Source organism: Pan paniscus, chromosome 1 (assembly GCF_029289425.2).
Source record: "Pan paniscus chromosome 1, NHGRI_mPanPan1-v2.0_pri, whole genome shotgun sequence".
In the NCBI taxonomy this organism is placed as follows: domain Eukaryota; kingdom Metazoa; phylum Chordata; class Mammalia; order Primates; family Hominidae; genus Pan; species Pan paniscus.
The window spans coordinates 193,707,583-193,723,801 of NC_073249.2; the positions used below are offsets into that span (position 1 = coordinate 193,707,583).

Consider the following 16,219-nt stretch of genomic DNA (forward strand, 5'->3'; position numbering starts at 1 on the left):
ATTTCTTGGCTCTGTATCTTCAGTATGAATTTCCACAGCTGTGTTAAATACTCCATTGCCCCTACTCTGGGCCAGGCCTTAAGCTGGGTGTTGGGCTGACACAAAGGCCATTCACCAGTTATGAGCTACGTAACTGCCCATCTCAGTCTCTGACAGCAGCCCCTTCCTTATGGCACCAGGCCTGGAGGCCCATGAGGAGGAGAGAGATGAGTCAGATAAGGTGAGTACTAGTGGGGGAGGCACACGCTGCAGCCAGGGCTCAGGACTAAAACAGAGGGTGTGGGCTCATCAGTGCGTGATGGGGAAATCCTGCCCCAGGCCTAGCCCAGGCTGCTTTGTGAATCAAACTGCCAGATTCCGCTGCAGTTTTTAAAAACCTAAATATTTATTTATTTGCATTATATTTACAAAGGTGGGAAGGAGACCAAAGGAGACCCCAAGAACACCCCCACACCTGGCTGACCAGGCCCCTTGCACTGCAGAGGAGGCAGACACAGCTGGAAGGAACAGGATTTATGTTGCATACTTGAACTACAGCGAGTGTAAGACTGGTCCTATTTACAGGGCAGAAACACTGCAGGTGGAGCGCGGGGGTGGCAGGGTGGGCACCAGAGTCCTGGCCAAGGGTACCCTTGCCTGCCATCTTCCCCACCTCTCCCAGATGCATCTCTGAGGCCCCGCTGGGATTCTCCGGGGGGGAATGAGGCCCACTCACATGATGCTCGCTGGGGTGAAGACAGGGCCCACGCACAGGGTGTCTGTGATCTCCCAGCCGCAGGACAGAGGCTTGCACACACCCTCCACGTCATCCTCCTGTTCTGCAGCCATCAGCTGCCTTCGCAGCGCTTCCCTAGGGGTGAGAGAGGGTTGCTGCAAGTAGCCAGCATGGGACTGGCAGGGCCCTGTACCTGGAGATGCGGCCCCATTGGGCAGAGGGCTCTCACGTGAGCCCGAGCTCAGCTGAGGGCAGGGGCAGGGACAGGCTGCTGACCCCTCCCCAACTGCTTCCTACTCCCGTGTGGTCCCCACCCCTCAACAAGGGAAAGAAATCCACATGTATCGAGCATTTACTACGTGCCAGACATCATGCCAGGCACTTATATTATCTATTTGTATCTTCCCAAAAACCCCATGAGGGAGGCATTACCATCCACGTTGCATTGATGATGTAATCAATCAGTTCCCCAGAGAGAGAAGTGACCTACCTAAGATCACATCCCTAGTAGGTAGTAGAACTAGGACTGAACCCAACTCTCACTCGAAAGCCCACATTCATCATACCCCAGGCTTGGGACTTCAAATAAAATCATATCCCATTCTCTCAAACAATCCCACAAACTGCTTCTCCTCCTACATACCCATGTTGATCAATGGCTCCACTATCAGAGTTGTAAACAGTTGGCAATCTTGTTCCCACACCCAGTCGAGCCCTGCTGAGCCCAGCTTCTGAACATCCTCATGTGCCCCATGGTCTCCATCCCCATGGGTAACACCATTTCAGTCTCCCTGATCTGCTCGTGCCCTCTCCAGACAGTTCTCAGCCAGGACCCAGATTCATCTTTCCAAAAAACAAATCCCTGCCCTTGAGCTGCCAGCCGTTTCCCTCTGCTCTCAGGCCCTGCAAGATCTGGCTCTACCCGCCTCTTCCACCCACTCCTGGACACACCGGCCCACACACCTGAGCCATCCACTATGGCCACCTTTTGGGCTCTTACACATGTCCTCTCCCCAGCCTGGATCCATCCTTGTCTCTCTGCCTGTATCATCAACCCTCATCTAATTCCTCCTTAGCCTTCAGGTCTCAGCTTTGGTGACAGTCCTGAGACTGGACACAGCAGAGGAATTGAATGTGCCTGGGCAAACTGCTCCAGCTTTCTGTGGCCCTCTCCCTACCCCCAAAGAGGGACCCTTCACCACTGACTAGCTGCGTGACCTCAGAAGAATGACCTCTCTGTGATAACGCTGACCCCCACAGAGTGTTGTGTGGGTGAAATAGTCATACGACACCTAACGTAAGGCCTGATGTCAGGGTTCACTGGATGTGACTCCCCCATCTTGCATGCCTCTTGCCTCACTGGATCCCAGCACTAGCCTGGTGGGGCAGGCAGGGCTACTGTTACGCTTATTTTCTAGATGGAAAGACCAAGGCTCAGCAAGCAGGCAGACCAAGTCTCTCCTGTGTCACACAGCAGCCACCTAACTGGTCATCTCTTTCTGCATCTGCCCTTGTCCTCAGTCTATACAGGAACTAGGGTGGTCTTTCCAAAGTGCAAATCAGACTGTGTTATGCCCCTGCTTCAAACTGGTCCATGCCTCCCACTGCTGTCAAAGCATGTCACTCGGCCTTCAAGCCCTTCCCAGATCTAGCCCTGCCTCCCTCTGCAGTCACAGCCACTCTCCATGCGAGCCTTGAATGCACCACACTTGCTCTCCGTTCCTTTCTTCTGGGAAGTCCTACCACCCACTCCTGTAGTTGACTCCCACTTCCTCAGGGAGGCCTGGGCCTCAGGGAGGGCTCTGCACTTCCACCAGGCACAGTATTATCACAAGGGCCTGTCTGCTTCTCTGTGCCTCCCTCAGGGCTGTGAGCTCCTCTAGGAAAGCCCAGCCTCACTTATGGCCACAGCCAGGTGCCAAGCACATCCCTCACGTGGGACCAGCAGCCAACAGCTACTTGTCAAGTTGGATTACACAGAAGCAGAATCTCAAATCTCAAGTTTCCCTCGTTTCTGCCCAGTTCCTCCCCATACCCCCATTTTCCAGCAGGGCCCTCTTACCAGGCCACCCGGGACATGGCATAGGTGATGTGGCAGGCCTGGGTCCCCCCAAAGGGGGAACCCATGCCCACAGTGTAGGCGCCCATGTTGTCAAAGACCAGCCAGTCCCCTACGTGTAGTTGCGGCAGCCACAGGCCCTCAGCCACGCAATCACAGCCATCAACCGCCGGGCCCCACAGGCTGCTGCTGTACAGGGGCTGCTCCGTGGATGGTTTCTGTAGGAAGAAGGGATGGCCATGCCAGCTCTCCTGGGCATACAACAGCCTTGCCACTCCCTCCCTCAAAAGCCTTCTATGGCTCCCATAGCCAACAGGATAAAGTCTAGATGGGCCTCCTAGCTTAGCATTTAAGGCCCTTCCCACTTCTCTGCATTCGTTGCCTCTTACACTCTGAAGTCACGAATGCCTGGTCTTAAATCCAGCTTCCAGCAGTTGTTAGCTGTGTGACCTTGGGCAAAATGCTTAATCTCTCCATGTCTCAGTTTGCTCATTTGTAAAATGGGGATAACAACAGTACCTACCTCGTAAGGTTACTGCAAGGATAAATGAGTTAGTTTATGGAGAGCATGTAGAACAGTGGCCGGCACACGGCGAGGGTGCACGGAAAGTCAGCACAATTGTAACTTATTGTTGTGATTGTTGTTGTTACCACCTCTGCACTTTGGTCTTCACTGGCCTCTTTCCAGACGTCGGTATGTCCACACCTCTACAGCCCTTCCCCGACCCTCAAATCTAGCCTGTCTTCTGAGCCCAGCCCTGGGGCTCCCTCGTCTATGAAGCCCTCCCAGATGTCCTCACTCCGTGCCAGGCCCCACAACAGGAGCCAGCAGTATACCAGGCTAGACTCACCCTCCCTCAGGCCCTCAGTCTAATGAGAAAGATGGACTTCCAACAACAATCACAGGGGGACCTGGCAGAGGTCACAGAGGACCCCACAGAGTAGACACAATTACTCCCATTTCAGAAAAATGGAGGCTCTGACAGCTTAAATGACTTGCCCAAAGACACAACTACCAATGACATAAAATTTAAGATTTTTTCTTAAATGATTTCCACATCCAGAAATTTGTAACAGACTCTGGACAACCAAGTTATCAATGCCATTTGCCACAGTGTAGGCAGGGATCTTGCCAGGCAGATCCTAGAGTCACCACTGAAATGTGGATGATGATGACTGTGCCCTCTGAGAGGCCTCTTCTCCCATCACTGCACTTGCTGTGCTCCAGTTACTCCAGTTGCTCTGGGCTCCCCAGGTAAACCCTACTTCCCTTCCCATACCTCCTACTTTCCCCCATGCTATTCCCTGAGGCCCCAAATTTGCAAATTCCTATTTCTCCTTTAGATCTCAGCTAAAATGGCTTCAGGGAAGCCTTTCCTAAAGCTCCATGCTCCCTCAAGCTTTGCTTTCGTAGTATTTACCATAACTCATAAATATTTGTGAAATATCTGCTCAGGCCTGTCATCCCTGAAGACTATAAATTCCATGAGCCCAGGGGATGTGTAGGTCTTGTCATCCCCATCTCCTCAATGCCTAGCAGGCTGGCATCCATTAGGTGCTTATTCAAATAATATTTTTTAAATAAATGAATTAAAGAATGGGGAATATATGAGTGATGAGAAAGAGAAAGAATGACAAAGGGGAGAAAAAGGATATGAATGGAAGCCATCCAAAGGGCATAGATGGAAGCAACAGAGAAGACCAGCAGAGAAAAAAGGAAAGGCGTTTCAATACCTTAGCCAGAGCAGGAATGAGTAAAATTGAGAAAGGAAAGTCGCAGTTTCCATAAGCAGAAATAGTGCTCATATATTTGATAAAAAGTTAATTAATAAGGTATTAGTCCCATTAATAAAGAAAAATATGTACATTATGTAAGTTAAGAATGATAGCTATCCAATCTTCAGGAATTCATTCATTCAACAAGTACTTATTGAGCACCTACTAATTGCCAGGCTGTGATCTAGGAGCTGGAGATGCAGCAGTAAACACACACACAAAATAAAATTCCTGTGGTCATGAAGCTCCCATTCTAAGAAGGGGAGACAAAGGAATACTGTATATCCTTGTTCATATAACTGAACATTCTTGTTTATAAACTTTTTGTTGATGAATAAAATTAACCTCAAGTGGTCTGAAATATTTCCCTTAGCCCCACTCAATGAAAAACATTAAGCTAATGTTTAAAGATGAGTGGAGGGGATGCTCTATAAATGAATCTACAAGGATCTTTGAGAAAATAAATTTTAAAGATTCTTCCATGGTAAAGAGAAAAGGCACCCTTGGATTATAAGAAGTTAGCATTCCCTCACTTGTTATTAGTGGTGTAAATTTTTAAAAAATAGGTGAAAAAATTTTAAATCTTCACATGACATAATGCAAAGCTACGCTTTTACTATTTATGTATCTATTTAACTGTTTTTTGAGACACAGTCTCACTCTGTCATCGAGGCTGGAGTGTAGTGGTGTGATCTCAGCCCACTGCAACCTCTGCCTCCTGGGTTCGAGCGATTCTCCTGTCTCAGCCTCCCGAGTAGCTGAGATTACAGGTGCCGGCCACCACACCTGGCTAATTTTTGTAGTTTTAGTAGATACAGGATTTTGCCATGTTGGCCAGGCTGGTCTCAAACTCCTGACCTCAGGTGATCCGCCACCTCGGCCTTCCAAAGTACTGAGATTGCAGGTGTGAGCCACTGCACCCAGCCTATTTTTTTTTTAAGGAATCTGTGAAATAAATATTCTAAAAGCTGTGGCAACAAGCTTGTAAATCTCAGCTATTTTTACAAGTCTGAGTGGAAATGGACAAGCATCTGCAAAAATCCAAGATGCCCAGTCTGCCAGCCACTAGGCCCCTCTGTGAGAGAGAGCAGGGTGTTCCTCATTTACAAAGCATACCACCACCACTTCATACCTTATCTGGGAGGCAGGTGGCATGATTGCATTTCCATTTTACAGATGAGAAAACTCAGAGAGGGAAGGTGACCTGCCCAAGGCTCTAGGGGAAGTTAGTAGAACTCTGGGCAGTCCCAGATAAGGAGCCTCCTGGCTGCACCTAGCTGCCTTCTTCAAAGGCACATATGTCTGACAGAGCCACAGAAAAAACAAGGTCAAACATTGAAAAAGGTGCACGGCCTTGATGGAATCCCTAAATAATTCTTCAACTTTTAAAGAATAAATCAATAGGCTGGGCGCGGTGGCTCACGCCTGTAATCCCAGCACTTTAGGAGGCGGACACGGGCGCATCACTTGAGGTCAGGAGTTCGAGGCCAGCCTGGCCAACATGGCAAAACCCTGTCGCTACTAAAAATACAAAAATTAGCTGGGCGTGTAATCCCAGCTACTCAGGAGGCTGAGGCAGAAGAATCGCTTGAACCTAGGAGGCAGAGGTTGCAGTGAGCCAAGATCCAGCCATTGCACTCCAGCCTGGGTGACAAGAGCAAAACTCCATCTCAAAAAAAAAAAAAAAAAAAAAGGCGGGTCGCGGTGGCTCATGCCTGTAATCTCAGCACTTTGGGAGGCTGAGGCGGGTGGATCACAAGGTCAGGAAATCGAGACCATCCTGGCTAACACGGTGAAACCCCGTCTCTACTAAAAATACAAAAAATTAGCCGGGCATGGTGGCAGGCGCCTGTAGTCCCAGCTACTTGGGAGGCTGAGGCAGGAGAATGGCGTGAACCCGGGAGGTGGAGCTTGCAGTGAGCCGAGATTGCGCCACTGCACTCCAGCCTGGGCGACAGAGCGGGACTCCATCTCAAAAAAAAAAAAAAGAAAGAAAAGAAAAAAAAATCATCCAGTCTGGCCAACATGGTAAAGCCCTGTCTCTACTAAAAATACAAAAAAATTAGCCAGGCATGGTGGCAGGCGCCTGTAATCTCAGCTACTCAGGAGGCTGAGACAGGCGAATCATTTGAACCCGGACGGAGGTTTCAGTGAGCTGAGATCGCACCACTGCACTCCAGCCTGGGTGACAGAGCAGGACTCCGTCTCAAAAAAAAAAAAAAAAAGAAAAAGAAAAAAGAAAAGAATAAATCAATAATTCGTACAAAAATATTTTAAAAGACAAAAATGAGATCAAAAGAAAAAAAAAACCCTATGGCCAAAATCTCACTTGTGAATATATAGGCAAAAACCTGACATGAAATCTTAGCTAACCAAATTCACAGTCATATTATCTCTAAAAGGAAAGATGCAGACAACAGGAGAGAAGTCAATCACTGGCTTCATAACATGGAAAATATAGATCTACAGTTCAAGTTTAATTTTCCCAATACATGTCAACATACCATGAAGTAGCCTGTAGCATCTATTCTTTATTAAAACTACAGACAAAACAAAACCCCACAATGAAGAGAGACTATTTTAAATAACGATCCAACTCTGACTTCATTGAGATACACTAAAGTTCAGCCCTGTCATTTTCCAAATGGAGAAACTAGAGAAATAAGGCTCAGAGAGATTAAGTAGCTTGCTTTGCCTAAGGTTACTCAGCTGGTCTATGGCAGAGCCAGGTCTCAAACCCATGTCTTTAGATTCCAAGTCTGAAGCTTTCTGTCATCATTCCCATTTTATATATCATGAGAAATGCTAGCAATAGCTATCAGAAAAAAAGAAACAAAAAAGCATAATACATAGAAGATGAAGAAATAAAATATTACACTGCAGATAACGTATATGCCCACCTGGAAAATCTTAAGGGGGTGGGTGTGGTTACTAGAGGAAATCAATGAATTTTAGAATGCAAGCCAGCATCTCAGCTCAAAAACACAGGGAAAAGTTTTCACTCACAATAGTAGTGAAAGCATTAAGCTATTACATTCTTGGATGTACTTGGGCCACAGTAATACTTATTCAAATAAAACAATAAAAAAATAATAAAACCAGCTGGGCGCGGTGGCTCATGCCTGTAATCCCAACACTTTGGGAGGCAGAGGTAGGCAGATCATGAGGTCAGGAGGTCGAGACCATCCTGGCTAACACGGTGAAACCCCATCTCTACCCCATCTCTACCCCATCTCTCCAGGCATGGTGGCGGGCGCCTGTAGTCCCAGCTATTTGGGAGGCTGAGGCCTCCCAAGAGAATCGCTTGAGCCTGGGAGGTGGAGGTTGCAGTGAGCCGATATTGCACCACTGCACTCCAGCCTGGGCGACAGAGCGAGACGCCGTCTCAAAAAAAATAAATAAATAAAACCTTCATGGAAGAAATAAAAGATATGAAGTTTACACTGTCCTAGCTAGAAAAACTGAGTAAAGCAAAAAAGAGAATTCTCCCTAATTTAATAACTAGATTAAATAAACTATTACTAATTAAAATCCCCAGGATGTTTTTCTAAACATTAGAAATAATGTGATAAAAGAATAAATGTGAGCCTATCAAAGAATAATAATAAAGCAAATGACAAACTCAGTTTTTGTTAAATAATTTATACAAAAGAATATTTGTATCATGTCTAAGATATAATGAATGACAATAAAATGAATATCTGTGTACTTACCACCCAACTGAAGAAAGATAAAATTTCCAGTATCTTTGAAACTCCCTATGTGCCCACTCCAATGACATCTCCTCTTTCCTAACCTCTTTAGAGGTAACCACCATCCTCACTTTCATGTTCATCATTTTCTTACTTTGTTTTCCATGAGTGTACCTAACCCTAAACAATGTATTGTTTAGTTTTGCACACTTTTGGAATTTATATAAATTATAGAGTATGTAATCTCTACAAGTTCACAATACACTGTATAGAATTCACTGTACAGAATACACCATAATTTATGTTTCTGCTACCCTGCCAATAAACGTTAAGGTCGTTTCCAATGTTTTATATTATAAAGATATATATGTTCTGATATATCTCCTCGAACACACATGCCAAGAGTTTCTTTACAATATAGGCCTAGGAACTTGCTGTAATGTAGGGCATACATATGTGCAAATTTATCTGAATAATGCCTACTTGTTTCCCAAAGTAGTGATACACCACTGCCACCTAGCAGTGCCTAAGGACCCAACTACACCATATCCTCACCAACAGTTGGCATTATCATGCTTTTAATGTTTTTCTAATCTAGTTGTTATGAAATGGTATCTCGTTTTCACTTTTATTTGCATTTCCTTGATTAACACTGAGCACCTTTTCAGTTTATCTTCTGTGAATTGCCCGGTAAAGTCTCTTGCCTGTATTTCTATTGGGTTGCTTTTTTCCTTATTTTCTTGAGATTCTTGTTTGTCTCTATTTCTTACTTAAGAATTCTTCAGGCCGGGCGCCGTGGTTCACGCCTGTAATCCCAGCATTTTGGGAGGCCGAGGTGGGTGGATCACAAGGTCAGGAGTTCGAGACCAGCCTGGCCAACATGGTGAAACCCCACCTCTACTAAAAAAAATACAAAAATTAGCCAGGCACGGTGGCGTGTGCCTGTAAACCCAGCTACCTGGGAGGCTGAGGTGGGAGAATTGCTTGGACCTGGGAGGCAGAGGTTGCAGTGAGCCGAGCCACTGCACTCCAGCCTGGGCGACAGAAAAAGACTCCGTCTCAGGAAAAAAAAAAAAAATTCTTCATATATTTTGTCTACTAATCTCTTATCAATTATATATGTGTTTCAATATTCCCCCCAGTTTGCCTCAGCTGGTCTATTTCTTATGCTGGGATCAAAACTAAACTATTTTAATTACTTTCTGTGTTAGAAGTTATATTATCTTATTTCTATTCTTGTAGTGGTTACTCTATACATTTACATTTTAACATCTCAACGTGGCATTCAATAGCTGTACCGTCTATTCTTGATCAAAACTACAGAAAAATCAAAACAAAACCCCACAATGAAGACAGACCATTTCAATAAGGAACCAACTCTAACTTTGTGAAGATACACTGGAATGGCCTCACTTCAAAACAAGAAGCAACATTAGTAATTAAAGTTCAGCCCCCTCATTTTCCAAGTGGAGAAGCTAGAGAAGTAAGACTCAGAGAGATTAAGTAACTTGCCTAAGGTTACCCAGCAAGTACATGGTAGCATTCGCCTTAGTGGCCTTCACAGTTCAGCCCTGGCCTGCACCTTCCAGCAAGATTCTCCCCCACTCAGCAGCAGGCTGCTTCTGTGCTGCATGGATTGTTGCAGTAGTCACCCTCTGACAAGTTTGCCACTGGTGGACTGCTGTTTCTGTGACACTGCAGCCTCTCCTCAAAGGTTTCAATATCAGCCTTGGAGGGAGGAGCCCTCCTCCTCTGTGTTTCTAAGTTCCTGCCTTCTTCACTCTCCCTCAGGACCAGGGGTGGTAGCTGATTTTACCCCTTTTAGTAATTGTAATGAACCACCTTTACAGTTAACCATTCTTTATGTTAAAATTTCCCTGTTCAAATTACTAGTGTGACATTTGTATCCTGATACAGTCTCTTCCTGAAACTATGATTGGACATTACGCCTTCTGACTCTATGCACCATTTCCTTAGCCTTTCCTATTTTATATCTTTTTGTCTCTGTGCTACATTTGGATACTTTCTTCAACTCTATCTTCCCATTCTCTCATTCTCTCTTCTGTTGTCTCTAATATGCTGCTTACCCTGGCCATAATTTCAATTTTCATATTTTTCATTTCTAGTTCTATTTAATCCTTTTTAAAATCTGCTACAACATATTTTTATATTCACTTATTCTTTGGTCATATTTTCAATTTCTTATTTCTTCAAACATTGTAAAAGAATGTTAGCACCTGATAATTCCAATATATGAAGTAAACACAGGTCTGATCTGCTACCTATTGCTTTTGTGGTTCTTCCTCACGATGACTTGTTTCTTTGTATGTTGTGATTTTTGACTGTGAGCTCATGTACTTTGAAACCTTATCAGTGAGAAGCCTAAACTGAAGATTCCGCCTCCAGAGAGAATTTGTTTGCTTCTGCTAGATGAAATTATTTTGAGGCTTAAGGTTTTTCAGACCATAGTTAATGTGAATTTGGGCCACAAGCCCAAAAGAAGGCTGGCTTGTGGTTACAAAATCTCAATTTTTTGCTCTCTTCCAATCACTACCAAGATCAAAACAGTGAAGTTTTCTTGCTGCCGTTCTCTGTAGAATGGGCTTTTTTCTCTAGTTGACTCTTACACTAAGGATGTACTTCTTTTGGGTTCTCAGCTCTATGTAAGGGCATCCTATTGGATTCTCCATCTTGACTAGGCCCTAGGAACCCACACAGATATCAAAACTGAAGGTCAATGCTACCATGATTCAGCATACACTCCAAAACAAAAATCCAGTTTCAGAATTAGGTTGCCATTTAATACATATTTGGATAATCACTGTTTTGTATGCTTGGGACACACTAATAAACAAAATACACAAAGGTCCTTGTCCTCTTGGGGTTTACAGTTTAGCAGGGGGAAGGCAAACAAGTAAATTATATAGTATGTTAGAAGGTAATAAGCACTACAGAAAAAAAAAAAGAACAGAACACACAACACCAAAGGCACAATCCATAAAAGAAATAATTGATAAACTGGACTTTATTAAAATTATAAATTTCTGCACTGCAAAAGACAATATTCACCAGGCGTGGTGGCTCACACCTGTAATCCCAGCACTTTGGGAGGTCGAGGCAGGCAGATCACTTGAGGCCAGGAGTTCGAGACCAGCCTGGACAACATGGTGAAACCCCGTCTCTACTAAAAATACAAAAACTAGCCAGGCTTGGTAGTGCACACCTGTAATCCCAGCCACTCAAGAGGCTGCGGCAGGAGAATCGCTTGAGCCTAGGAGGCGAAGGTTGCAGTGAGCCAAGATCTCACCACTGCACTCCATCCAGCCTGGGTGACAGAGCAAGAATCTAACTTAAAAAAAAAAAAAAGAAAAAGAAAATGTTAAGAGAAGACAAGCCACAGACTGGGAGAAAATAGTTGCAAAAGACACATCTGATAAAGGACTGTTATCCAAAATATATGAAGAACTCTTAAAACTCAAAAATGAGAAAACAAACAAGTAAAACTCTGTTTAAAATGGTCAAAGGACTTTAACAGATACTTCGCCAAAGAATATATACAGATGGCAAATAAACGTATGTCATCAGGGAAATATAAATTAAAACAACAAATACCACTGAACACTTACTCAAATGGCCAAAATTCAGAACACGGGTAACACCAAATGCTGGTGTGGATGTGGAGCAACAAGAACTCCCATTCATTGCTGGTGGGAATGCAAAATGGTACAGCCGCTTTGAAATACCGTTTGGCAATTTTCTACAAAACTAAACATATTCTTACCATATGATCCAGCAATTGTACTCCTTAGTATTTACCCAAAGGAGTTAAAAAATGCTTGTCACACAAAAACTTACACATAGATGTTTATAATAGCTTTATTCATAATTGCCAAAACTTGGAAGCAACCAAGATGTCCTTCAGTAGGTGAATGGATAAACTGCTGTATACCCAGATAATGGAATATTATTCAGTGCTAAAAAGAAATGAGCTATCAAGCCATGAAAGGAATGAAGGAAACTTAAGTGCATATTACTAAGTGAAAGAAGTCAATCTGGGCCACGGTGGCTCATGCCTGTAATCCCAGCACTCTGGGAGGCCAAGGTGGGCAAATCACTTGAGTTCAGGTGTTCAAGACCAGCTTGGCCAACATGGTGAAACCCCATCTCTACTAAAAATACAAAAAGTAGCGGGGCATGGTGGCACATGTCTGTAATCCCAGCTACTCGGGAGGCTGAGGCAGCAGAATCACTTGAACCCAGGAGGCAGAGACTGCAGTGAGCCAAGATCGCGCCACTGCACTCCAGCCTGGGCAACAGAGTGAGACTCTGTCTCAAAAAAAAAAAAAAAAAAAAAAAGTCAATCTGAAAGTCTTTAATCCATTTTGTATATGGTGTGAGATAGCATCCAATTTTATTCTTCTATATGTGGATATCTAGTTTTCCTAACACCATTTATGGAAGAGACTGTCCTTTCCCATTGTGTGTCCTTGGCACGTTTGTTGAAGATCAATTGACCGTAAATGCATGGATTTATTTCTGGGCTCTCTATTCTATTCCACTGGTCTATATGTTCGTTTTTATGCCAGTACCATGCAGTTTTGCTTACTTTATAGCTTTCCAGTATATATTTTGAAATCAGATAATGTGATGCCTCCAGCTTTCTTCTTTTTGCCCAAGATACTTTGGCTATTTAGGATCTTTTGTGGTTTTATACAAATCTTAGGATTTTTTTATACTTCTGGGGAAAAGATCATTGGAATTTTGATAGGGACTGCATTGAATCTATGGATCGCTTTGGGTAGATGGACATTTTAACAGTATTAATTCTTCCAATTCACAAACATGGGGTATCTTTCCATTTATTTATGTCCTTTTTTATTTCCTTCATCAATGTTTTCTAGTTTTCAGCATACACATCTCTTACCTCCTTAAATTTCGTAAGTAATTTTTTGATGCAATTGTAAATGGGATAGTTTTCTTGATTTCTTTTTCAGATAGTTAGCATATAGAAACATTGTATGTTAATTTTGTATCTTCTAATTTTCTGAACTTATTAAGTCTAATAGTTTTTTGGTGAAGTCTTTAGAGTTTTTTTGTTTGTTTGTTTTGTTTTTTTTTGAGATGGAGTCTGGCTCTGTCGCCAGGCTGGAGTGCAGTGGCGCCATCTCAGTTCACTGCAGCCTCCACCTCCCAGGCTCAAATGATTCTTGTGCCTCAGCCTCCTGAGTAGCTGGGATTACAAGCACCCATCACCGTGCCCAGCTAATTTCTGCATTTTTAGTAGAGACAGGGTTTCACCATATTGTCCAGGCTGGTCTCGAACTCCTGACCTTAAGTGATCTGCCTGCCTCGGCCTCCCAAAGTGCTGGGGTTACAGGCGTGAGCCACTGCGCCGGCCTTTGTGTGTGTGTGTGAGATGGAGTCTCACTCTGTTGCCCAGGCTAGAGTGCAGTGGCATGATCTCGGCTCACTGCAACCTCTGCCTCCCAGGTTCAAGCAATTCTCATGCCTCAGCCTCCTAAGTAGCTAGGATTACAGGCACACATCTTTATGCCTGGATAATTTTGTATTTCTAGTAGACAGGGTTTCACCACATTGGCCAGGGTGGTCTTGAACTCCTGACCTTAAGTGATCCACCAGCCTTGGCCTCCCAAAATGCTAGGATTACAGGCATGAGCCACCACGCCAAGCCTTAGAGTTTTCTATATATAAGATAATGTCATCTGCAAACAGAGACAATTTTACATCTCCCTTTCCCATTTGGATGACTTTTATTTCTTCCTCTTCTCTAATTGCTCTGGCTAGGACTTCTAGTACCACACTAAATAGAAGTGGTGAGAGTGAGCATCTTAGTCTTGCTCCTGACCTTAGGATCCTTGTTGAGTATAACATTAGCTGTGAGCTTGTCATATATGGCCCTTATCATGTTGAGGTACATTCCTTCCATACCTAATTTGTTGAAAGTTTTTATCATGAAAGGATGCTGAATTTTGTCAAATGCTTGTTCTCCATCTACTGAGATGATCATATGATTTTTATCCTTCATTGTGGTAATATTATAGTACATCACATTTATAAATTCAGACATGTTAAAATATCTTTGCATCCCAGGGATAAATTCCACTTTAAAAGGATCATGGTGTATGATCCTTTTAATGTGCTATTTAATTTGGATTGCTAGTATTTTGTTGAGGATTTTTGCATATCTGTGAACATGGCCTGTAATTTTCTTTTCTTATGGTGTATTTGGCTTTGGTGTTAAGGTAATTGTGGTTTTGTAAAATGAGTTTGGAAGTGTTCCCTCTGCTTCAGTTTTGTGGAAGCATTTCAGAAGGATTGGTATTAATTCTTTTTTACATGTTTGGTAGAATTCACCAGTAAAGCCATAAGGTCCTGGGCTTTTCTTTGTTGGGAGGTTTTTGATTACTGATTCAATCTCCTAACTCACTATTGGTCTATTCAGATTTTCTGTTTCTTCATGATTGAGTCTTTGTAGGTAATATTTGTCTAGGAATTTATCCATTTTGCCTAGGTTATCCAATTTCTTGGTGTATAATTATTCATGCTAGTAGTGGTCTCTTATGGTCCTTTGAATTTCTGTGGTATCCTGTAATGTCTCCTCTTTCATTTATAATTTTATTTATTTGAGTCTTCTGTCTTCTTAGTCTAGGGACACACTTGGTAAGTGCTATTGCAATACATTCCAGACAGATTCACACTTTTGAAAGCATAACAAACTAGAATAAAATGGAACAGCAAGTAAGAAAGCCCCATCTTGGCAATAAAAGGAGAATCTCTCTTCATGGACTGGGGTAACTGTCCTGAATTTTGCCTGCCAAGATTCTTATAAAACTCCCATGATACTTGCCTCCTCTTGATTCCACCCTATACCAAATCGTATCTTGCATTTGTGAAGTGCTGATACACATTTGTTGAATTGCATCTTTACACACTGATATGGTTTGGCTTTGTGTCCCCACCCAAATCTCATCTTGAATTGTAATCCCCAGATATTGAGGGAGGGGCCTGTTGGGAGGTGATTGGATCATGGGGGGCAGTTTCGCCCATGCTATTCTTATGATAGTGAGGGAGTTCTCACGAGAGCTGATGGTTTTAAAAGTGTTTGGAAGTTCCCCCTTCACACCTCTACCTCCTGCAGCCATGTAAGATGTGCCTGCTTCCCCTTCTGCCATGAATGTAGGTTTCCTGAGGCCTCCCTAGCCATGCAGAACTGTGTCAATTAAACCTCTTTTCTTTTTAAATTACCCACTCTTGGGTATTCCTTTTTGGCAGTCTGAGAACAAACTAATACACACACTAAATATGTATTATTTTAGAGCACTCAATGAACATTTAAAATGTTTCTATATTTAAAAGTCCACCTAACACGTCAGTATTTAAAGAAAACCATATGCTCACAATATATAAAACTTTAAAGTGAAAAACAAAGTGAACTATGACACTTTTTTAAAAAGTAGAAATCAAAAACAAGATTGGTCTTTCAAAATGTTACAGCATTGTAAATTAGAGATTTTGGGCTTAGTTCTCTCCCCCCACCCAGCTCTGATTATTTCCAATATTTTAGAAGTATATTAACAAAAACACCTTTTAATATCAGAGCAGCTAAAATTGGTTAAATCATGACATTAGTAAACGAAACGTCTTGCTTATTCTTAGCAAGACTAGACAACCTTTAAAAAAAAAATTATCAGGTCAGGCGTGGTGGCTCATGTCTGTAATCTCAAGGTGGGAGGATTGCTTGAACAAAATAAGGAGCTCGAGACCAGCCTGGGCAACATGGCAAAACCCCATCCCTGCAAAAAATACAAAAATTAGCCAGGCATAGTGGCATGTGCCTGTAGTCCCAGCTATTCAGAAGCTGGAGTGGGAAGGATGGCTTGAGCCTCGGAGGTGGAGGCTACAGTGAGCATGACTGTGCCACTGCACTCTGGCCAGGGTGACAGAATGTGACCTTGT

General features: G+C 43.3%; 1 protein-coding gene across 16 annotated transcripts in view; it reads right to left on the minus strand.

The window, feature by feature from the left end:
• Positions 1-361: 361 nt before the first annotated feature.
• AZIN2 (antizyme inhibitor 2) overlaps positions 362-16,219 on the minus strand; it is a 39,451-nt gene continuing 23,593 nt past the window's right edge. For 14 of the 16 annotated variants that reach the window (NM_001293718.1, XM_034954752.2, XM_034947488.2 and 11 more), the window contains 2 exons: positions 2,778-2,992; positions 362-850 (listed from right to left, as the gene is read on the minus strand). In NM_001293718.1, coding sequence (NP_001280647.1) covers positions 712-850; positions 2,778-2,992 — 354 coding nt within the window. In that variant the 3' untranslated portion in view covers positions 362-711. Of the gene's footprint in view, positions 851-2,777; positions 2,993-15,525; positions 16,057-16,219 lie in introns of those variants that run through there. The other 2 variants (XM_034953842.2, XM_063604251.1) reach the window with 2 other exon arrangements.